General features: G+C 41.8%; 1 protein-coding gene across 1 annotated transcript in view; it reads left to right on the top strand.

Annotated features, from left to right (window-relative positions):
* Positions 1-379: 379 nt before the first annotated feature.
* LOC147749175 (maestro heat-like repeat-containing protein family member 1) overlaps positions 380-24,322 on the top strand; it is a 38,302-nt gene continuing 14,359 nt past the window's right edge. Inside the window, exons 1-11 of the mRNA XM_086936539.1 lie at positions 380-440; positions 1,088-1,149; positions 2,025-2,144; positions 10,943-11,050; positions 12,256-12,376; positions 14,930-14,970; positions 15,260-15,401; positions 16,306-16,358; positions 17,683-17,790; positions 21,088-21,207; positions 22,187-22,285. Of these exons, the coding sequence (XP_086792665.1) occupies positions 380-440; positions 1,088-1,149; positions 2,025-2,144; positions 10,943-11,050; positions 12,256-12,376; positions 14,930-14,970; positions 15,260-15,401; positions 16,306-16,358; positions 17,683-17,790; positions 21,088-21,207; positions 22,187-22,285 (1,035 nt within the window). The remainder of the gene's footprint in view (positions 441-1,087; positions 1,150-2,024; positions 2,145-10,942; positions 11,051-12,255; positions 12,377-14,929; positions 14,971-15,259; positions 15,402-16,305; positions 16,359-17,682; positions 17,791-21,087; positions 21,208-22,186; positions 22,286-24,322) is intronic.

Below are 24,322 nucleotides of genomic sequence, written 5' to 3'. Positions count from 1 at the left end.
ACTGCTCTGCACATCACTTGATCTTCTTAAAAGCTATTGTTGCTTCAGTAATTACCTCCCTTCCCAGTGCATTTGTTAGCTTTCTATTAGAACACGTTGTCCAATTTACTATATACAGCTATAGTAGTCACATGAGTACCATGTGCTCCACCGATCATCATTAAATGTTGTAAACTATTGATATTGTACCTCCTGGATATGCGTTGAAAATTTCCTTACATTTGGCCTTGATGACCTGCTCCCCTGCGTTTAGTTCCTCCGTGCATGATTTTATTGTATGTCATTTTTCATGTATGTCTATTTTTCTCTTCACTTTACTCTTGCAGCCCATTCTAGCTCTAGTGAGGTCCTTAAATATTTTGGAAGTAGCTTGATCCATATGGGTGCAGAGTCCCGTGCCACAACAATAAAGCTGCTCTGCAAGCTTCTTGCTGAAACTGGTAAGCCTCTCAGTGGGTGGGTGGCAGCATGTGATTTCGATAGACATGGAAGATAGTTAAAGGACTGAATGCTTTTCATGGAATGTGGAGCCCTAAGTTATAATTCCAACTTACCCTCTTACTTAACCAACATGGTGCAGCTATGATCAAATCACCTCAATTTCATATTCCTCAGCTACACTGACTGCCAACAGTTCCTGGTAGAGCACTGTAATTTAAGAATAAATCCTCCCATCGTTAACATGAGTCGTGGTGAAGAAATAAAGTAGTGGTCAAACATTTCCACATCTGTCTTTTTGATAAATTGCTCCCACTGTGAGCCAATAATGGGACAGGGACACTGTGGAAAGAGATCCTGACATAGACTTCGGTGAGGAACAAAAAGGGACATAAAATATGGGGCAGGAAGACACAGACACACTCAGTGGTACATGATGGCACAGACATGCACAGTAGAACAGGAAGACATTGATAGGCCCATGAGGCTCACAGTCACAGACACACACACCAAGACTTGACAGGACCCTCAGGTAGGTAGGCACATGTAATAGTGGAAGCTTCATCTACTTATCTATTATTCCTGATCGTACTAGACAAAGACAATATCTATGTGTTATGAACATTTGATGTATGGCTTCATTTCATAGATTCAGAAGGTGCCTCTTATCTGGATGCTGTCCGTCACGTGCTTGAGGATGACAATCACAAGGTACCATCAAGTTATTATGTGTGCAGCATTCTGTGGTCAAGCAGTTTCATAATTAGCAACGCAATCTAATTTAAGTTATGCACTTTTTGAATAGTGCAGTATTCTCTACTTACGTGGACTCATTGCAGTGGTGCGTATACCACAGTCTGTTGTATTTTTCTAAGGCTGGTCTTTCGTGCAGGTGTTGGGTCATGCAACCTCCATCCATGTGTGTCTCCTCAGTGTCTTGTGTCTACTGTTTCCCTGTTCAAGTAGACATATCCAAGTTTTCCTGTCCTTCTCTGTGTCAACTCATTTTCAGACCCAATATATAGTATAGTGTAGGTCTGCTAAATCCTGCAGGTTGAGTTAGACAGTGGCCATCATTCTTCCCACAGACTACTCTAGTTTTTTTTCATTTCCACATTATTGGAATCTACAGCCTACTGATTTCTCATTTGCATTTTTGTAATCAATACAAGGTCCTGAGAGCTTCTTTGCTAGTTGTAACCTACCTAGACATCTTTTGCAATGTATCTTTCAATCTTTTACCAAGTTCCAATCACCTATAGAAGGCGTACACCACCTGGAATGTTTGAATATTCCCTCAATCACGCTTTGGTCAGACATTCTGTAAAAACAGTTTAATTAAATTGATTCAAGTTTTATTCTCAGAGTGTCTTAATAACCATTTTCCAATATTTTTTCAAAGGCTATATCCAGGTACTAGCTTTCCACACATACAAGTGTATTTCTATTTCCTCTATGAACAAAAAGGAAGGAGAGATTGTATGGTTTTCTCACACTCCCGTGCTGCTCCCTCACCAGAATGTGGGATTTGGTTTTATTTATACATCAAAAGGGTTTCTCACTAACCATTTTTTGCTTCATCACAGGTTATTCTTGCCACTTTAAGTTTAATATCCAATTTAACAACCAAAGGATATTATGATATGAATGGAAGAGCTTTGATGGAATATGTGCTTAGGAAAAACAGTCTCATCATTGAAGAACAGGTAAGTGGCAGATGTACATATTTGGGTGGGTGAATGTGCTAGGGGAACAGCAACCGTAGTCAGCCCAAAAGAAATAAGTGGACCTTTTAGCCCCTTTGTGCCCCAATGTAGCTTGTTTGCCACGTAATACAGATCTGCAGTGTTCCATATTTGCCCCTGGTGGTGGAATATAGACCTATGTACCTCTATTTAGTTCACATAGGCCCACTTAACATTCCATGTTCTCCATTTGAGCCTGATGTTCCCCACTTGCATTCCAGTGCGTCTTTCACCCTCCCTCAACCGTATGGGTCTCCCTTGCTCCATCAGGCTGATTACATTTGAACCTGAAATTCAGCTGCTGACTACCAGTGTCAACACTGTATATGCCATTTCTTTATGTCTTGTTCTTTCAGGGTGCCCATGACGTGAACCAAGCCACTCAAGTGCTTTCCAGTATATTTACTTGTAGCTTCACTTGGACAGTCATCCTTTCAGTATACCTAGGCTTTCCTGTTTTCAGTTTCTATTTGTGGTCCATTCTCGTGTTTTTTTTCAATGTTTTCAAGTTATTTCAATACCTTTAAAAACAAGCATTGGCATAGTCAATAGAGCTCGCCTTTGGGACCTTTGGGACCTTATAAGTGTTTAGTTATCCAGCACAATATCCTGGTGCAACAGCAAGTGTTGCATGGCTAAACACTTATAAGGTCCCAGAGGAAATACCTATTGGCTATGCCAATGCTTGTTTTAAAATCCCTTCTCAATGGTTTATACAATGATCAAAATTACAGCTTTCCTAGAAAATCTCATATCTCCACAATTTCCCAAGCAAAACACCCGGTAAGTAGGAGTAAATGTAAATTCTGCTGTGCAAATCACCAATATCCCTGTTATGCCCTCTTTTAAAGGGCACCACTTGTAACAGGCAAAAATGATGGCACCTTTTAATTTCCGATCCCCGTGGTGTTAGATGTAAAAGAATGCCATAAATATCACATCCCCAGCAGGCCACTCGTAATGAGCTCCTAAACCATCCTTTCCGATTAGGATGTTTAAGAACTACTGATAAAAGGGTTTCCAAAGGGAGTAAATGTGTTAATTTATTGAGCATAATGGAGCATAATGGTGGAAAGAATTGGCAGAGGTGGGCTGCAGAGTTCCTCACAGAACGCTAGCAGCTTAAAGCCATCTGTGGCTACACCAGGACTGGTAAGGGACGAGATAGGACTGGGCAAATGTGTCGGAATTATTATGATTTATGGAGTCCTGCAGCAGGGTAGCAGCACCGGCCCAGCTCCGAAACAACTATCTCGCACTTCCATGTAAAAGAAGATGTGTGCCCACACTTTTCATCAGTTGTTCATGATAAATGGGCAGATAGTGCGGTTTTAATATTACATAAAGTTCCATGCAGCAGGACCATGACTCGCATAAGGCGAAATGAGGCAGCAATGTTAGGGTATTAGGACTAGGTGGCGCAATAAATCAAGGAAAGGCCATTAAAATAGACGGCTTTCCTTCTTTGCCTGGAGCACCGAGTATGCTAAACAAAATGGACTACTAGTGAGGAACAACAGTGGCTTGTGAGCTGCACTGCTTTAACAATGCTTTTGTTTACTTTTAACAATAACGGGAAAAATAGAGACTATGGGGATACGGAAAACAATATGGTTTATCTGTTAAACTTTTGTAGATCAGAAGTTGGCGTTGCACCTATAAAGCACTTCAAAATCCTAGAAAGGTGCAAAGACGCGATTTGACAGACTGGTACCCCAGTACTCATTTGCTTGGGCTTGTTTGGAAGCTCTGTGGGATCCAATATTTAATTACTTCCAGGGCTTACCAGCCTAGCAAACACATTACAAATCTACAGTCACACATCCTGCACAGCTAGAGTAAATATCTATTGCCAGTCTTTTACAAGACATACGTTAAGCGACGAGCGACCACGTTTACCCAGTCAAATGCAGCACTGAATAATCCAAACATACCAATGCTCGAATTGATAGGCAGGTTCTCTCTGCTCGCTACCTCCACTAGGTGGAGCCTAACCTCCATCACAGCTTCCTTGTGGTGCAGACTGAGCATGGACTCCCACAGGGCCTTCTCGCCAAAGAATGTAAGAAAACTAGAAACAACCGGAACTAAACAAAACCATGCATTTGTATTCTACCATTTGCTTTAGAATCTGCCCGGCACATAACAGAGAGCATACAGCTGCATGCTGGAAGAAACAGAGACGCCACATGTATCTCACTTGGTTTCATTATAGATGAACATTGAAAGTATAATAGTGAAAGAAACAGAAAAAAATACAAGCTTCAGCAGCACACGAGTGGTGCGCGCACGAGGCAAGAAGTAAACGAGAGGGAGGGGTGGGAGAGTGCCCGCGCGCATGCTAAACATCTAAAGGACATTTTGAAAAAAGCACGTAGGTGGTGGCCGAAAAAGCATTGTAGGTGCAAATGATGTTTAAACATGAAGCACAGCAACCTAAAGTGGGTCATCGCGATCGTTGTGAAAACGAAAGTGATTGCGATGACGTGCCAAAACACGTAAGGGATGCGCGCGCAGCAGGCCGCATGCTTGTGCGCATTCTAGCAAGCTGGTGGCTGCTTTGGGAGCACTTCCCAAAGCCGCTACTATATGGACAGTGCATGCGCGCTGACTCATCGAGACCTAATCAGTGGTGTCAGGGGTTACAACTTTTTCGCGCCATGAAAAGCAACAGAATCAGTGTTTTTCTGGTGTGTATGGAACATTTTGCTTTTATTATTGCTTGCTTTCTACACTGATAATGCATGGTATATAGACAGTGTATGTACAGTGTATATGAGGTCCAAATACATTTTTGCAAATCAAACGTATTGTAGTACACCATAGACCAGAGACTTCAATGAGTCTTTGGTCATGTGCGCTCGCTTTTTCCTTCCCATGTCCCTTTTTTCTGTGAAAAGGCCCTCTCAACATTGGCACTTGAAATGGGCAATGACAAGACAGCCAGTACACTATTTGCTAACGCTGGCCACTGACATAGCTTTCTATACCTACACTGTGCCCTTGAAGATTGCAATTCTCTGGACAGGTTCTGCAGCATTTGCTTTGAACTGGGCGATTCTGCCCTCCGAGTTATTGAAGTGGTCAAAAATAAAGCAGCACTTTTGAAACTACTGAGAAAATTCCCCTTTACTGAAGGGAACTAGAACTTGCACAGTGTACCACAGTGAGGATTCATTGACTTCAAATGCCATGGTTGATGAAGGGACATTTCTATGTCAAGCCGTTTCTCGTACATTGTAAAATAAAAGTTCCTGAATTGCTCTTCAACACTGATTTGTTTACCATATGGCAAGCACTCTAACATGGAACATGTTGCAGTGCCAAAGTCAATTTAAGGTGTCACCCAGACAACTCTCAAGACGATGTTTCACATTTACACCAAGTATGCAGAACACTTGGCAGACCAGGGTGTTTTCCGCCTCTAGTTTTTTTTATGTCCACTACAGCAGTTATGTTTTCCTGTAAACATCTAAGACTTTAGTAGAGTGTACTTCTTTTCACATCACTAGTAATTTGCGAACAAATATCCTCACATTTCTTGCCTTTGGCATCATCATTCAGCAAACATGTTGTAAACGGTTTCCACATGGGTACTATAGCATTTCACAGCCCCTTGGTCCAAGAACCATCAGCTAAGTGACACAGTTCACAGTGGGATGACTTTTTCTTTGATGCCACACAAAGCACAAAATGAGAAATATTTGTGTTTTAGTCCCCTCGCTCAACAAAACAGTGCACTAGGATGGACTAAAAAGTCAATAGCATTCTTCATTAACTCTGAAGATTGTAAAGATGCTTTTAGCATACCATCTAACAAGTGGAAAGGATCTCTTACAGGTATCAATTTTGAAAGGTCATTACACAGCTTTTTTGTATATGTAGCTGAATCACTGCAAGTACAATCAAAATCACTCCAATCTGTGTTGAATTTAGAAAGAAACATTTTGCAGCGGCATACCGAGTGACACTGCGATCCATGTTTCATCCTGTCATGTTTTCACCACTATCCCAGATGCTTGGCGATAGCACTTTTTTCACATATACTTGTCATTATACATTGCATTGAATGTTTAAAGCCTGTGGTGTTGTCAATTCACCTACTATCAATACTGACTCACTAGAAACTTGGGGCTGATCTATCAAGGGCTTTTACCCATTCTCTGTGGATAAATGTGATGGCACATTTTGGGACAGATTTGTATGAAACCAGCCATTTTACCTATCAGTTACAGAATCAAACACAGCCATAATATCAAATATGATTTTGATATTTCCTGATTCTCTACAGTTTATCAAATTATTAAACACGACCTAAAACATGCTTCTAAACTCTGCATCTTTAGACCAAAGACCACAAAACTTCAAAAAGCAAAAGGAAGAAAAAACATTATTTCAGTGACATCCCTCAACAGCAAAACTCAAGCAGAATAATGTTAGCCCAGTCTTTCTTGCTGCCACCTTATATAACAAAGTTATATTGTATAGGCCCCCTCAGGAAAAAATGACTCTTTCACTCTCCTTTTCCTTTCTTTGAGTGGCATTTAATTAGTAGTACGCAGGTGTTTTTTCAGTGTTTATAAGTTTAAACTGGTGAGGGTTTATCAGTTATTATAGGTTTAAAACTAAGACAGCCAAAGTATACCCTATCCATGGTTTTTCAATTATTGCGAAACGATTAACACAGTGTACCCTTACTATTGTGGGGTCCGAGTTTTGATGTCAAACACAAGTGCAGTCAGTGTCCCCAAATAAGAGTCATTGCCACTGGTTTGAGTAGGACTGTGGCCCTTCTGATCCTTTGATGGCTTTCATCAAGCTCTTGTGGTGTGAAAAATTGTTCAATGTTGTGAACAACGCACATCAGAAAAGGGTCCAATAATATCCTTTAGTTATTCTCATTCTAATTATTTGCCCTCCTCTTCCTCCACAGATCCAATGAGTGATTTTGTATTGGGCACGTCTTCTGCCTCTTCTCTTTTCTTGGACCTTCTCAAGTCCTATGGACGCTTACACTTTGATCATATCTCTAGTCGCTGTAGAAACACCTGTCATCTGACTAGGGGACAGGAATGAGTTTTGGATCAGTGCCCTTCACCAGTGTTTGTGGGGCTGCAGGTGATGGTGTGAAAGCATGGGCAATGGGAGGTGGCATGGTGCCTGAAGGCTGCAGGACACTTGGCTTTGTCAGTGTCCCTGTGAGAGTAGGCCACAGTTGCTTATGCTCTCCCCAATCCCTCCAGAACAGCAAACGTACCATGTCCTTTTTGATCACTGTGAAAGATGGCGGGACCTTATTGAAGCTTGTAAGGAGAGGAACATGCACCACTTTTGGAGCCTGATAAAATGGGGTGCAGGAAGCACATGTAATCACTGCAAAATCATGTGGAGCCTGCTCTGTAGGTTAAGTTTTTTCAGATCAATATGCATCTAATAATAAAATTGATTATGACCCTTCTTGGGTTTATTTTAAATCATCGGATACTGTCTTCAACTTAGCTGATGTGACAATGGCACTGAGCACTGTTACCATTGGGAGAGCGCCAGGCATAGTCAAGGTCCCCGCAGATATTTTTCTCCAGGATAAAGACAATGGAATTAAAACATAATGTTTTTAGCAAATGCAATTGCTCATGGAGCTCTGATCCCGGATACCTGGAGAGGGGCGGAAATCATCCCGATTTATAAAAAAAGGAGATACATCCTTACCCGGGAACTACAGGCAAATAAGCCTGTTAAACTCAATCCAGAAAGTCGTAGCTCAACTTATCTTGGCAAAAATTAAAACCTGTATTGATGATAATGACATTTTGAGTCCTCTTCTGGGCTAATATGAGCACTATTTATAAAGTATTCCGATTAATTAAAATTTATCGGTGGACAGTAACACTTGGAAAAGGAAGCCTTTATGCAGCCTTTGTTGATCTTAAGTCTGCTTTTGACTTGATATCACGGCCCAAACTGTGGAGGGTACTGCAGGAACTCGGCTTGCCCCCGACCTACTTTTCCTAATTGTGCGCCTCTACGAATACAACTATGACCACATTTGTTGGGGGGCGCCAGGAAACAAGACTGACCAGTTCCCGGTAATGATGGGAGTACGTCAGGGTTGCGTTTTAGCACCTACGTTATTCTCACTCCTTATTAATGGTATTATTAGCTTTTTAGCTTCCTTTTCCACAGATGCTCCAGTTTTAGCAGGCACAAAAAGTCCCATAATAATGTTTGCGGACGATATGCTTATACTGTCTAAAACACTGAGTGGGCTACAGCATTCGCTGTTGCATTTTGAAGAATTTTGCTTATTGCCTGGCCTAACAGTCAATAGTTCAAATAAAAGTTCATGACCTTTAAACCACATAGGTCATTTAATGGGGGGTAATGGATGGGCAATCCGTGGATCAGGTTAATGCATTACTTATCTAGGCATCACCCTGCATAAACGACTTAGCTGGAGACCGCATATTGACACCATGGCCTTAAAGCACATGCAGTTGGCCGGAGCCATGAAAAAAAGGAACATAAGACATCACTGACTAAGCCCCTTTACCCCGGCACTGCACATCTATATTATGGGGCTTAGAGAAAATGCATCCTCTAGCTTTCTCCGAGAATAAGTTCCTGAGTGGGATAACAAGCCTACATCAAAGTACCCCTATGATTTAGGCAGAAAAGCCATAGTAGACCTTGCAAGGCTGTGCCCTATTCTCTTCTGGCGTAGAATCTGGCGTACCCCAGAATTGGCCATCTTTGCAGACGGTCTTAAAGATATAATGGAGGCAGATCACTTCCACAAGATTGGCTGGCTATGCAACATCAGATCATTACTAATTAGCATGGGTATGCCATCACTGTGGGATGATCCTAGTGCTACTGGGTTCCCACCAAAACATTTAATTAAGCAAAAGTACTGGGAACCGATGGTGCAAGAAGCAAATAGAATGAGCGATGCCACCTCTCTAACAGGGAAGTTCTAACAAATTAAACCAAATCCATGTTTTACTGTGACGTAATTAGTACTAAGCCGCTAGATCGCAAACTGTGTTTTCAGTTTAGAGCAGGCTGCTTACCTTTGAAGTCCTTTACAGCTGCATGGTCCACTGCGGCCGATGACAAATGTCTAAACTGCACTGACACTGAAGAATCATACGCGCATGTGCTGTTTGTCTGTCCGGCGTACGCTGCTCCCCGCAAAGCCTGGCTGACACCCATTTGTAGGAACATGGGTACTCACTTGTTAAGTGTAGCAATGAGAATATTGTGTTCTGATCCATCAGTCCAGTGCGCAGTATCAGTGGAAACGTTTTTGAGATGGATGTGGACAATTAGATCTAGGCTCCTTTTGTACCTCTGTAAATGAAGTCTCCTACCGATAATAATAATAATATGCTATATTTTAATGCTTGGACACTTTTTTAAACTATCTATCAATTAGTAGCATTAATTTTGTCTATCAACATATAGTATATGCTCTTTTAATGTGTTTGATTATCTCTTTTTATTGAAATTTTCAATTTATTGTATTTTTTTTATAACTTGAAAAATCGTTTTTATGTGAATTGCTTTTGTGACATCTGTCGAATAAAGCTCATGTTGACTGACAGTTAAGCAAGGCCCAACCTTAAAAAAACAAAACCTATGAAAAGCCATTTTTTGGAAAGGCAAGGGTCAGTTTTGGTCATGATTCAAAATGGTGGCCAAAGATAAAATGGTGCCGCAAATGCAAATTTTTACATGAATAAGTGCATAATCAAAACAGCAAAAACAATTTTATTCTAACAAGGTCTGATGCTGGGGACAATTCAGATGCCTGTCCTTGTGTTGCATCGCACTGTAAGAATGATGCTTGTACACCTAGATCCCATCTTAGTTAACCTGATGCACATGTTGACTGGCTTAAGCGCAAAGAAATAAAATGCTCAGACACTTTGGGAATGGGACTGGCTCAACAGCAGTGCTCACAGGCAGTACAGAGGCCAACCACACAATCCAGCCTATGAGATCCAACTGCCCCTTAGACTTTACCAAGGCTAACTGGGCTATTTCTGGGGTGATTGGGGAAGGCACATGGGCATTCAGCTACTGCACTGATAAGCTGGGCTTTTCACTGACAGTGCATTATCTAGTGGGTTATTTTCTGTTGCATACCCCACTTTACAGTTTAAATGCCTAACATGGCAAACCACCAAATCCAGCGCAAAGTAGCATGAACATACTTCAAATCAGTATTTTATATCAAAACTGCCTACCATAAACGTGGTTCCTGGTATTCTTTAGTCTTTATTGAGTGTATTAAGTCCCATAAGGTATCACATACTTCCTCATCAAGTCATAGGGGAAGGGCAAATCTGTGTGGTGAGCACGAGATACTACTGTGTGGTGCCAGAGGCGCAATTTCTCAGGGGTAGTGTCCCATGTATCAGAACCTTATATATTATAAGTGAGTCCACCGGTATTTTGACAGTATATGAATGCTATACCCTCCCACGCCTAATGGCTGGGTACTTTTATACTCAACAGAGCGGAGCATGAGAGCATAATCGCATTTGTACATTTCTATTTACATGTTTGAGGCTAGTAGTTTTGCTTTCACATTTGGATTTGTCAAGAGGTTCTCTTTGTGCTTGACAACTTTGATTAGAAAGTTGTGATGTTTTAACTCTCAAATCTCTTGTCCCTCCATAAGGAGAGAAAATACAATTAAAATTATGTGCAAATACATCGTATTTTACTTTGCTTTCTTTTCCACATTTCCACAGATCGCTAGTCACCTGGATGATGAATCTGATGTTGAGGAAGAGACCATCCTCATCCAAATCTCTCAGCTCCTCAATACAATTGCATTACACCATAGAAATACTGATGAGGTAAGCGAGGGGGATGTGAAACAAGGTGGGTTATTTAACTAGGTGTATAGAAAATATAACTTGCAGAATGTCCAAAGACTCCTAAATGCCCGGGTGATCTTCATTATCCTCCGGCTCACATACAAGCACATTTTTGTAAAGCTCCCTCTGCTGCAGGGTTGTATGTTGGAACCATGCAGGAATTTATCACACCTGCCTTAACAACGTGTTCTGAACCACGATTGCATGTTTGAAACGCATTCCTTTACCAGAGAAGTCGTTACAATGAATTGCCTTAGGGAAAGCGCTGGACTTTGGAATAGTAAAATGTACTATTCCAACTCCATTATGTGCAACAGTAGGGAAAGTGTTGGCCTTAAAGTCCAAAATTAGTCCAACAACGCTTTCCTTTAGGCGAGGCATCGCAACTACCTGTGTGGTAAAGGAATACATTGTAAAGATGCATTAGTGAGTTGGATCACATTGTTAATGCACACAGTGGTTCGAGATACGATGTAAAAGTTGTGTCCTCTGATGGAAGAATGGAGGTCTGCTGTCCCATGCAGAACTTCCCAGGGTTTGGAGCATTTGTACAAGAGCACCAATTGAATCCTACCTCATTCATTAGAATGAGGCAGAAGGGTTTGCAGCTTCTTCTAAATAGACTGAAATGAGACTTAATGGTACATCGGTTATATTGCATAACTTTGCTTCTCAATTTGCATCTCCTATTTGCTACCTGTCCCATGATACATCAGGCACCAATATTTCATATCAACATGGTTGTTCATTCCCAGCCATTGCTTTTCGTATTCTGGCACATTCCTAAAGATGATTCTATGAAGATTCCAACAGATAATGAGCTAATTTGCAAACTTCAGCTCACTTGTAGGGTTTTTGGAAAGTAACATGTTTCACACATTCTCTGCACATAATGGGTTCATTTTGATTGGATGCAGAATCCCAGATTGTAGCATTAAACACGGTTAGTGCTACATCAGTGTAATACTAGGCATCTGCCTTGGACCCCATCAGCGAGGAATTATATCAGCAAGGGGATGAATCAAATATAGCCCCATCTCTTGGATATGGGAGCTTGCAAAATGCCCTATGAACTAAATAAAATGCCAAAAACCCTCCCACCAGCCATGATTGTTTATCTGTGGGAATAAAGCCTTATTAAATGCTAATGATACAAATAACACGTTCACCACTCTTTCTTGCAGGACTTTTGGAAAGAGATTTTGCTCTACATGCTGGAAGAGGGCTATACTTCATCTGTGCCAGCACTGTGCCAGATGGTACTTGTTGTAGATAAGAAAGCAAGCATCAACTTTAAGGAATGTGGTGAGTCTTAAACATCCTACTCATTGATGCCGTGGGATCTACCATTGAAGGTGGTTAATGCTTCCTCCTCCTCTCCCCAGATTCCCTCATATTTAGTAATGATCTGGCATGAGGTGAAGAACCAGTCCATTAGCTCAGGAGTTTGGTTAATTTACTATAGTATGTGGGTGTCATTCTTTCAATAACAGTGTTTGCTCTCACTTTATTGATATATGTATCTGTGTTGATGTTGCTGCTTTCTATATAATAATAAATCTTCATTCGGAAGTAGTCACATCCATAAAAGATTCAAAAAAATATAAAATATAACTATAAGAAGAACTTCATTACATTAAAAGAGATACTGTGCAAATTTGCATGGTCCAAGCTGACGTCAGTCGCATCTTGAGCTTCTTGATCTAAAAGAATCCCTCAGGAAATTTGTGGCAACAAAAAGGGTATGGTTGTTAGGCAAAAGCTGCAAATGCATTACTACAACCCAGGCTTGTCTAAATTTCATGGCTTTTAAAAGGAGCCTAAGAATCAATCTCCTGGGGTGGGGAAAATATTTACATAAGAAGACAAAGTGTAAGGTGTCCTGTGGCGGCCAAAAGTGTGGCAGGGTATGCTCAGACGTGAGTCCCTTGCTCACTTTGCCACTGGATTCAATCAAGCCGGGCTGAAGACGGCTGGAATGCCAGAAACCGGTCCTCGGAAGCTTGTTTCCGGGCCAGGGAAGGCATGGCTTGGCAGTTTGGGCTGGACTGTTCCCATGAGGCACAGGGTCAGACTAATTAGCATATAGCCATGTCTGAACTGGGGGGGGGCAGAGTGGGCTAAAGAATGGTGATGGATTAAACCCAGATCTTTTGACTGGGTGTGAGTGTTTGATTGGTTTAGATGCTCCGTCCATTACCACCCCCTTTTGTACTGCTTTTGGCCGCCATAAGTGTGGCAGGGTATGCTCAGACGTGAGTCCCTTGCTCACTTTGCCACTGGATTCAAGCAAGCCGGGCTGAAGACGGCTGGAATGCCAGAAAACGGTCCTCGGAAGCTTGTTTCCGGTCCAGGGAAGGCATGGCTTGGCAGTTTGGACTGGACTGTTCCCATGAGGCACAGGGTCAGACTGATTTGCATATAGCCATGTCTGAACTGGGGTGGCAGAGTGGGCTAAAGAACGGTGATGGATTAAACCCAGATCTTTTGACTGGGTGTGAGTGTTTGATTGGTTCAGATGCTCCGTCCATTACCACCCCCTTTTGTACTTCTATCTGTGACTAGCATAGATGCCTCCCCTGGTCGCTTAAAGATAATGTGCCCGGTGATATGGGAGGGTCCGCCGCCTTGTTCTCTATATACTTATTGTAGTTTGTCAGCCATAAAGTTACTTTCTGTTGGTTTCAGCTCTTCATCTGGTTATTACCCTCACGCCACTTAAATGCAATGTGCTGACTGTCTCAGGTTTCCACACTCTGTGAGACTTCTCAGGCCTCTAATGGTCCTCTTCAAACCTTGGAGTATTCTTGCTCTCCATGGAGTTACCTATCTCTGGTATGGTGATCAGACCTTTCTGGGTATGGTACCTATTTATACGCTTTTACTTTAGTCAGCCGCAAAATGGATGTATTTTATTTCTCTATGGAGTTACTTTTGGTTATGATATTTGTCTCTTCAATGTTTCTGGTTCATTATTTTGGACTTCAGATCCAGACTAAATTGCTAGTTATTGGCTCTCACTTGACATATGGACCTGATAGACAAGGAGGCCTACTCAATGAGGGTAAGTGAAAATAATTATTTGGACTGACTCCAAGGTCAAGAAGTAGATTAGCATCATGTGGTGAGAACCTGTAATTGAAAACTACATTTCCAGAGCTCCAATTAGCAGTCCCCACTCAACTTTCCAATGAATATGTTGATAAAGTACAAGTAACCTGGGCAGATGGTATCATAGTCTATTTCTTTGTCACTCATGTAAAGGGTCCTAAGCAGAACAGAACAGGTAATTATGTATTCATTATAGCCTGCTCCCCAGGTGGTTAACATTATTAGAAAATGGTTATGCAAGAACATGTTTTGGTGTCCTCTTTCTGTTGGGATATCCGCTGTCGCAGAATGACTCCTCTTTAGCATGGTCCATTCAATATGTAGGGCGTGTCCACGGCTCCTGTTGCATCCTCTCTTATCCCACTGTAGTCTTCTGTCACTCAATGACAGCTGAAGCAGGACCATTGCATGACAGCTTAGGTAGCATCTTCTGCGGCTGTCATTCCTTGACAGCAATTGTTGGGGTAGGGAGGTGGAGCATTGTAGCACAGACCATTGAGGTACTGTATACCACTAGCAGCATCCTTTGTGGTGGGGTTGTCTTTGTCAGTATCTGCAGGGACATTAAAGCATCCTCATGACCTCTAGTGCCTTATTGAACTACCACCCATCACTCCATCCTCTTGTTTGCAGATACTACTGAGTGTCTTAAGTGTGTTTGTCAGCCACATGTCTTCCTTTGGCAAGTGTTGCTCAGAATTTTATGGACTGAGTATGACATGTCTTCTTTCTTTTGTATCTAAACAGTTAAAGGAATTCCAATACACAGCCTCTTCATAAGATTGCTTGTGAGTATCCACCCCCACCATATTCCAACAGATCCCTCTCCTCAAGTTCTTTGCTGGCATTTCTATGCAACCTGCCCATGGAGAGCTTGCATTCAACTCGGCTTTTATCCTTTTGAACTTGATGGTTTTATTTCTAGTCAATTGGTTATCAGTAAGACATACTATTTATATCACACAGAAACAGCCAAAATGAGGTATTAAGTACTGTATAGAAAACAAGGTAGCATTTCCAGATGCTTTAAAGACCAGTGAGTATTCTCTTGCTGAATTCTTTGTTGTGGGTTTTCAGGTCATTTCTTCACATCCTCGCTGGGATGTCGAAAAGGGAACCGCTGTCTTGGCTCTTCTCGAACGCCTGATTCCTGCAAACTACCCGTTTTTAGCGAGGCTCATCAGAATGAAGATCCCCCCATTGATAACATATTTGGAAGGTGAGTTCCCAAAGCACAAGCCATTGAGCACCCAATTTAAACAAGCATTAATGGTATTTCAAACAAGCATTGACAAAGCTATTAAGCCTGGTGTTGGCTGCTAGTTTTTAGGCTTTGTCCACGCTTGTTTTTTTTCACAGTTTTTGTAAGCCTTTACTGTGGGAGGAGATGCCAGGTACTCAAAAAGCCCACATTCCTTTAGTAGTCCCTGGAACTAAAGAAAAATACTTTGTGGATGTGCTCCTTGTGACCCTCACGGGTGAGTAGTGCGCTCTACAAGTGTATTGATTGATTGATTGAAAAAGCAGAATGCCATCACTTACAGTGAAGTTAGCTTAAGGCTGATTTGGCCCATGATGAATGCTGTGGAGGGCAGAAGAGAATGTGAATGATATGAAACAATAGGTCAACAGATGAGGAGGTCGAACTATGAAGTGTTATAATCATTTTGGTCTTGGTTATAATAAAGGAGTATTTTTCTATATGTATGTAATTTTAGAGCAGGTATGCACTTTTTATCTCTGAACCACGACGGCCATCCCCTATGTGATCAAGGCTGCATCTGACAGCCAAATGCTTTCAGGCTAAAGCTCTGTAAAAATAGATCTTCTGCAAACAAGTGATGTGGCAGCCTTTCGGTTATATAAGAAAGGAAACAAAAATATATAAACCTAAAATGACAACCAGATATAAGGATGTAAGAGTGACATCAAGGGCACATGAACAACTGATGACATTGAATTCAAATCCCAGGACAGGCTGAGCCAACAGCCAGATTTTGCACACTTTGAATTGTGTGACTCTACTTCTGCTAGTGCTTGGTATTTAAGCCCATGGCATTTGAAATGTTGCCTGCTGTTCACTTTTACTTACATATTTTCTTTTTTCCCAACTGCTATTTCAGCTGCAACTGAAAGAAACTTTGACTTGGAACAGTGGAAATGCGCGCTTGTTTCAGTAAGGATTAATTGCTAATGAATGTCACACATGGCTCTTAACGCATTGTCTTTCATATTCACTCATTTAGAGTGAATTAATGCAGATATTAAATTCACCCCATCATAGTGCTGTTCTGCTATGTGGTTGCAATATGTTCACCATATGCCTATTGTTTCTCTGGATTGTGAATGGGCACGGTGAGGGAGAAGCCAATCTCGGTACACAACTTTTTCCTAGAATGCAATATTTACCAGAACCATTTAAAACCTCATTGGCCATATTCACATTCAGAACCTTGGAATTACGTGCTTACTGCAGATAGTCCTGCATGTATAAGATTTTATCTCCATGTTTTACCTACATAAATTACAGGCACTGCAGTGATTATTGCATTAAATCAATCTGACTGTTTTTACACAGGGTTAGAAATGTAGCCCCGTGTTGGAAATCAGGTCCTCTGACTCTTTTTGTCCCCAGGATAGTCACACTAGCACAACATTCTTCTTTCCCTGGATTGTCACAATATCACTCTTCCGGGTCTGCCAACTGCTTTTCACATCATCAGAATGTTTATATTCTGCAATCAGTTTGGCATGTGATCAGTGCTCTCCATATTCATCTGAATTGTTACTCTGTCACTGTTCTAGTGTAACCTTGTAATGGCCAGGTTATAACTGTCTCTATTCAATCCTTGGTTATCGCACTCCTACTTGGTTCCTTTGTAACAGTGTATTCTTTGCCAGGTCATCACACTTCACTTTGCTTTTATTGTGCTCCTGTGAGGTAATTTTCTTTTCCTTGTGTTCAGTCTTCACCCTTATTAACACTACATTTTCATTCAGCCCTAACTCTGGTGATCTAAGGGTATATGGAGCAGATTTACAACCCTGTCCGCCCCTTTTGCGTCACTTTTCCCACTTTTCCCATGTTAAAAGTGGCTCAAGGGGCTTGTAAATCAGCCCCTAGAGGTTTGCATTCTGCTCCTAAGTATATGATATAGCTGCAAAATCCCCATGTGTTTTCTGTCTGGATGGCTGCACTGTAACTCTTTTCACAATAATTTGCAGGCAGCATGCTTTTGGTGCGTATGTTTCTGTGTAAATCACTGCCACTGTAAAGGCATCCTATTTCTTCTGACCACTGATTTCACACCACACTATTTACGTGCTGCTCTATGTGTTCTCTGGTTCTTCTGTCCACACATTATTTCATCATTACTGAGGTTGTTGTCAGCTGAAGTTTGTTTTCCCATATCTTCTCAAAGTCACTGCAAACATCAGCTGTGGATACTGCATTAATGTTTATATTACTGCATTAAAGTCTCTCACTGTTTTCTTTTTAGTTCCTGGGGACTATCCTGAAGCAAGCACCATACAGAAAATGGCATGCCTTTTTTATGGAAGAACTCACCGCACAAATTGACAGTTTTGCCCATCATGAGAATGAGGAGGTTAGTGCTCTCAAGGGTCATTTGGAAAGGCAGTTTAATACAAAGTCAGAGAAGGATATAACTTTGTATTCCAATCGCACTGTGATTGGTAAACTACACTTGTATACTATGGGTGCACAGCACTGGAATTAGTCAGTCGGGAAAATCAGGTATGGTTCTCCAACTCCCTGGAAAAGCCAACCTTCTTAGAGTCAGATGGAGATAAACACCATGAGGTAATTCCTCTCCACCTGGCTCGTTAGGAGACACCACATACCAGGGCTATACTCCTTGCCCTAATGGATCTTCTTTAGCCAATAGGTATTATTCATTAGAGCCACTCCCCATTCAGTGGATGTAAGGTCATATTCATGCAAAAATCAGTGGAGCTATTGTTCCTATTGAAAAGCAAGGATGAAAGAAAGGCAGACAAGAAGGGGGAACCCTAAGGATTATTTCTTGGTGCCCTCACACATCAATGAGGATGTCATGCTTCATAGTGGGCGTGCTCATTGTAAGGCCATCACTGTAATGCTCTATGGGCCCCACAAAGAGTCGCTTTAGCGGGGATCTTTTTATTTTTGCTGTCTGATGAAAAGTGTCTGTGTGAGGGCATTTTGAATGTGGGGGTGGAGTGAAAGTCTAAAGTGAAGGGAAGGGAGACTAAAACTATCTAAGAGATACCAAACTGGACCTTAATGTGATGGGTCCCTTGCAAGGATTAAAAAACATAATTTAGTAGGGTGATGTACCCAAGTAGCCTAAAGTGTGGGCAGGTCGCTATGTTTCACGCCCAATGGCCTAAAAAGGATCCACAATGCTTCTTCAGTACCTAAAAAACGGGTGGATAACCCTTTCCCACACCTAAGGCATGACATCCAGTATAGGTATTCCCTCAAAAGAAAATACCCGGTTCAACAAGTTAAAAATTGATCATCCAATCTAGAAAATAAATGAGAATATAAAAAAAAACACACAGTAAGCAAATGTTTTGTATATATGGTCCAATGATTCACTGGAATCGCTTTTCCAGCTCACTGTATCACATTGTCTCCAAAGGTACAAATGTTCATGCTAATATTGGTGCTGATCAGTCACCACAATGTGAAAAATGTGAAAAACACACTTGTACTTACAATATAACAGATAAAGCAAGTGGACATACGTGGAACAGACAACATAAAACCAATCTCTGGTGGTGTTACACATCGCTTCATGAGTGATTGGTTGTCTTCAGGTGTGAGTGCAGGGTCTTACACTTTGATACAATGTATTATGCCCCATAGTTCAAAAGCACAAGAGTCTATTCTCCTCTGCTTTAAGGTGCAGGTAATTGGAGTGATTTTTACAGGTGTGGTGTGTGCATTTGCGGGAAGAAGTGATGACCAAATGGCCAATGAAGAGAGGAGGGGTAACCTTGAGCCAGTAGGAGCAAGCCCCTCACGTGCTGGTGTAACAGAGGTATCATCCCTCATTGGCGGCCATCTCAGAGTGTGTAGTGCTGAAATGCTGGCCGACCCAAAGTCAACCATGGTTTTTGAAAGGTGGCATCTAAGCAGTAAACTAAGACAGTTGAAGGTTTTCTTAATGGAAGGTGATGGTAAGAGAAATGTATGGGGCACCTAAGTGCTCACGCATATATAGTGACGGGAAGCAAGTCAGGTGCACATAAGTGCTTGCCATCCCTCATGGATTATTCTAGGCATATTGGCGTCTATGTTCATGTTGTAAATATGGGCGGTCACATTTAATAAGTAACAAGGGCGGCTAACTGGTCTACTGCCAATGGATTTGCATGCTTGGAGAGCACTGTTGGGCAAATGGCTAATGAGGATAAGAGAGAAGAGTAGGGGTGTGCTAGAAGTCATAGGAGTGAGACCCTCATGTGCTGGTGTAACAGAAGTATCATCCTTCAGTGGTGGCCATCCTGGAGTCTGTGGTGCGGTTAAATGTGGGCTGGCCCAAAGTCATCAATTATATTAGTAAAACGGCGTCTAAATCAGTAGACTAACACAGTTAAATGTTTTCTTATGAAGGGTACCACCTCATTGTTTCCACAGAAACATTTGTAGTAATGAAGAAGATACCCATGGCAAGTCGCAAAAGGCTTATCATAAGCACTGCTTTTTGTGGTATATGAGACTCTAAAGCAGGTATGTTACATGGTCTCAATGGTGAAATGGTAGATCAGATCCCCTGTATGACGGCATGTCAATAAATCCATTGTAAGGGAGTATCTGATTTAGCAGGAGTCTGACATGGGAATTACACCTTGCACCAAGGGATTTCATCATTCAGACCTTTGCTGTTCATGGAGAGGCAGAAAATACACCATTGCTCCCTTCTGAAAAGTTTAACAGGACTACATGAGTTACTTGCCATACATGAAACAAATTTGTTTACAGTGTGTCTTCTTTATTTTCTAATTTAGTTTCTAGGTTGGATGATCAATTTTAAAAATTTTGAACAAGAAGTTGTTTTCTAGGGCAATACCTACACTGCATATTACGTCTTAGGTGTGGGGTAGGGTTACCCCCCCTTTTAGGTTCTGAAGAAGCACTTTGGATCCTTTTTGGACCATCATGCGCAAAACATGTTGACCTGACCACACTTACAGATTTAGGCTACTTGGATACATCACGTCCCTGTAATAGCCCCTACCAAATTAAGTTTTTCAATCTTGCAGAGGGAACTGTCACATTAAAGTCCTGCGTGGTATCTCTTAGACTGTTTTAGTCTCCTTTCATTTCACTATACCCATTCACTCCACCCCACACATTCAAAATGCCATCACACTGGCACATGTCATCAGATAGCAAACCTAAAAAGGTCTTTGCTAAAGCGACCCTTCGTGGGGCACTGCAGCACCAGCCCTATGAGGAGCACATCCTATGATGATATAGTACATCTTCATGGATGTGTGATGGCACCAAGATATAATCAAAGGGATTCTCCCTTCTTTGTCAGCCTTTCTTTCTTCTTTGCTTCCTGAAAGGAACAGTACCTCAACTGCTTTTTGGATTAGCAGTTTCGGAGCATAGGTACTGGACCTTTACTGGCTCCCAGTCCTCCCTCTTCATTGTTTTGAGTCATATTCATGGCCATATCCAAATCTCTACAATGTCCAGAAGATATAACATGACATAACATAACAAACATTTCGCTCAACTCATTAAGAGTTGTTTCATAGTGTGAGTTGAAGACATGTGTAGAGTGAATCAAAGATGAATACTCCTCTATAAGTATTACTCTCATAGAGTGGGCAGGAGTTTCTTTTCATTCTTAACTCAGACTGTCTTTAATTTACTCCTATATTAGGGTTTTATTTTCCGGTGCCTCGGGAAGTGCCTCGCTGCATGCGATGATACTGAGCTGATCTTACGTTACCTTCGAAAGATGTTCAATTCTACTAAGTTTATTACAACTCCTCACCATGCAGTAAGTATCAAGTGTATTTCTATTCCCCTTAGGTAAAATTTGACCCTGTATGACCAGAACAAGCACATGGAGTCTTACGGGACTGAAGAGCATCTGGGTTATATTGTTCTGGATTGTAACTTCATTAAAGGAGCTTGATGGTAAATTAATGATAACAGGAAACACCTTCCTCACTTAGCACATCCTGTCACCCAAAAGTGTGATATCTACCCCATGGATAGCCAAATCATATCAGAGTGGAAACCCTCCGCAGAGTGGGTGAAGACTAAGCTAGCTAAAACTAGAAGTGTAGCGCCTTTGTTCGGGTTACTACTGCTGCATTTCATCAGGGATTATTTTTGCCTCTTTAGGTGATCCGTCTTGATGGACACAAGTGAATTATTTATATAAATCAAGCTTAATCAATGTAGCAGATAAATGGGATGACGATCTAAAGCTTTGTGAAGCTTTCAGAAAGGCCCAAACAGATAACAGAGCTGTCTGTTTCTACCTGTTGTCAGAGGGGGGCGATTTATCAAAGAATGAAGGACAGAGCAGAATCTGGTATAATCCTTGCACAGTACCCTTGAGGAAGAGAGGATAAGCATTCCTTCTAAAGAAAGTGCACTCCTTCTTCCCAAATGCTTGTGTACTAAAAAGTCCTTGCAGTTTCTTTAGGTGAAAACCAGAAAGAACTAAGTTACAGAACAGAAATAGTGACTGAACTCTCATCTTATTGTCCATAGATGTTTCTTCAGTAGCATGGTAAGGACACTCCAGCATAGTTGTATAGGGGGTATCCTTAAATCATGCTTTCTGGAAACTGAATATATTTGCTTTACTAGTGGAGAACCATTTGTAATTGCCAGTTGTAAACACTGAAGGTCCAATCAAGAACCGTATCATTATAATTTCTTTCGAATATGGAATCTCTATTCCAAAATGCCTGTGTTTGGTTAATGTTTCCCTAATGCTGTGAGTTGTCTTTCACTCTTTGCAGGATATAATAATTGGATTTCAAACATGTGCCAAGACTCATCCATTCGAAAGCCGTCGGGTGATTGAAGAGTACAAAGGCTATCTTTTTGCTATTGACCTGGTAAGAACCATGCATCTCTTTTTGTCTCATATTTCCAACTTTCCTCAACAGTGGCGATTTACATCTATAAAAGTGTAATTTGCAATTAGATAACAGTTTACAAGAAAGAAAAGCAAAAATATGTCTAAAGGCGTAGCTGGTCTACAATACCGAAAACAAAAGAAATTTAAATATTTATTTTGAATGGGCTTATGATACCAAATGCAACAATGTCTTAAATTCACTATGAACAACAAGAACATTCAACCTTTACTTCCTCCTTTGCATTACTCATGACTTCAGAAGTGATAGAGCACAGAGGGAAAGGCTGCCCTCCAAGGCGACTCGCATTTAGGAATCAATACAAGACAGGGTCTAAGACCGGTCCCTGCACTCCGAGGTGGCGGAGTACTCAGGATCAAACACCAGGCCTGGCTAAAGGCTGGGCTCTGTATCCACAGGATACACAATACAGTTACATTGAGGAAAGGGGAAGGGCTCTGTTCATAACTCCAGTTGAAATAGTGACTGGCTTAAGCCAGGAGGCAACCTTCACTGGCCCTGGTGTGTTGTGCTACATTCAGGACATCCTGGGGCCGAATAGCAAAGGCAATCTGAGACAAAAGTCTAACTTTACAACTTTTGGTATTCACAGAAGTTATTTATGACTTTTGGTATTCAAAGAGGTCATTTATGAGTCGTATCTATACGTTTGCAGTCGGGCCGGAATCTTCGCCTCTGTCCCAAACTCTACACACCCAGGCCTTACTCTCCGGCTGGGGCCGTACTCTCCAGCTGTGGCATTACTCTCCATTTTGAGTCGTTCTTTCCAGCTCAGGCCGGATGAAGTGTAATAAATGGGCTGGAATGCAAAATTTACAAAAAGGAACATTAGGAACATGTGATAAATTATAGAGGAGGCCATTTAAAACAGTCTGGCAGGGAAAAGGGTATGGCCAGACACTGCATCATGACCCAGATAAGTTTGCTCCTCTGTATCATGGTACAATTTGTGCTTACCTCAGTGTTGACTGTAGTGTAAACCCTACAGTCAACACTTAGGGCGCTCCCCTTAGTGTTGACTGTAGTGTTAATACCAGAGAGTGTGTGTGTGTGTGTGTGAATAAGAGCTACAGTAGGAGTAATGGGACACATTAAAGTTAGGTGCAGTGATAGACTCCAGGTTGTGTATATTGTGCCAATTATGGAACAGTTTTTGTTTAATGTTAGTCTTAGGGATACCTTTATGGCTAGAGATGAAGTATGGGTTTGATACAGGGTATTGGTAAATGATTTTCTTAAGGTTAAGGATACTTTGCAGGATTGAACTAGGTTTAGGTTTATGGAATGTAGGTGTAAATAATGCTGCTAGTGTTAGGGGTTTTGTGTTTGGGTTACATTGCATAAGAGTAATGGGCAATTGATGAGGATAGCGTTATCGTTAGGCATAGGATTTGCAGTTCGTGTACCTGGTTCGTGAATGAGAAAATGAGCTGGGTGTCGGAAGCGTGGAATACTATCCTGAGTCTGTGTTTTCTGACAATGGTGGCAAGAAGGACCATGCAGATGTTGAGGAGCGTGGGGCTGATAGAGGATCCTTGGGGTACTCCGCAGCTGATCTCTGTTGGTTCAGAGAGGAAGGGCGGGAGTCTGATTATTTGAGTTCGGCCGGTGAGAAAGGAATGGATCCATTCCCCTGAATGCCGGCGTCGCAGAGTCTGGCGGTTAGTGCACGGTGGGAGACGGTGTCGAAGGCTGCAGATAGGTCTAGTGGGATGAGGGCAGCCATGTGTCCTTGGTCAAGGAGGGTGAGGATGTCGCCCGTGGCGGCTAGTTGGGTAGTCTCATGCGGAGGTTGCTACGGAATACAGATTAGGAAGTGTAGAGGATCGAGTTGGATTCAATAAAGTTCGTGAGCTGGTTGTTGACGATCTTCTGTTTGACTTTGGCTGTGAAGGGGAGGAGAGAGGTGAGAAAGGAACGGATCCATTCCCCTGAATTCCGGCGTCGCAGAGACTGGCGGTTAATGCACAGTGGGAGACGGTGTCGAAGGCTGCT

This window comes from Lissotriton vulgaris, chromosome 1_1 (assembly GCF_964263255.1).
Source record: "Lissotriton vulgaris chromosome 1_1, aLisVul1.2, whole genome shotgun sequence".
Lineage (NCBI taxonomy): Eukaryota > Metazoa > Chordata > Amphibia > Caudata > Salamandridae > Lissotriton > Lissotriton vulgaris.
Note: the sequence above shows the minus strand (reverse complement) of the source record. Positions and strands in the feature narration are given on the sequence as shown.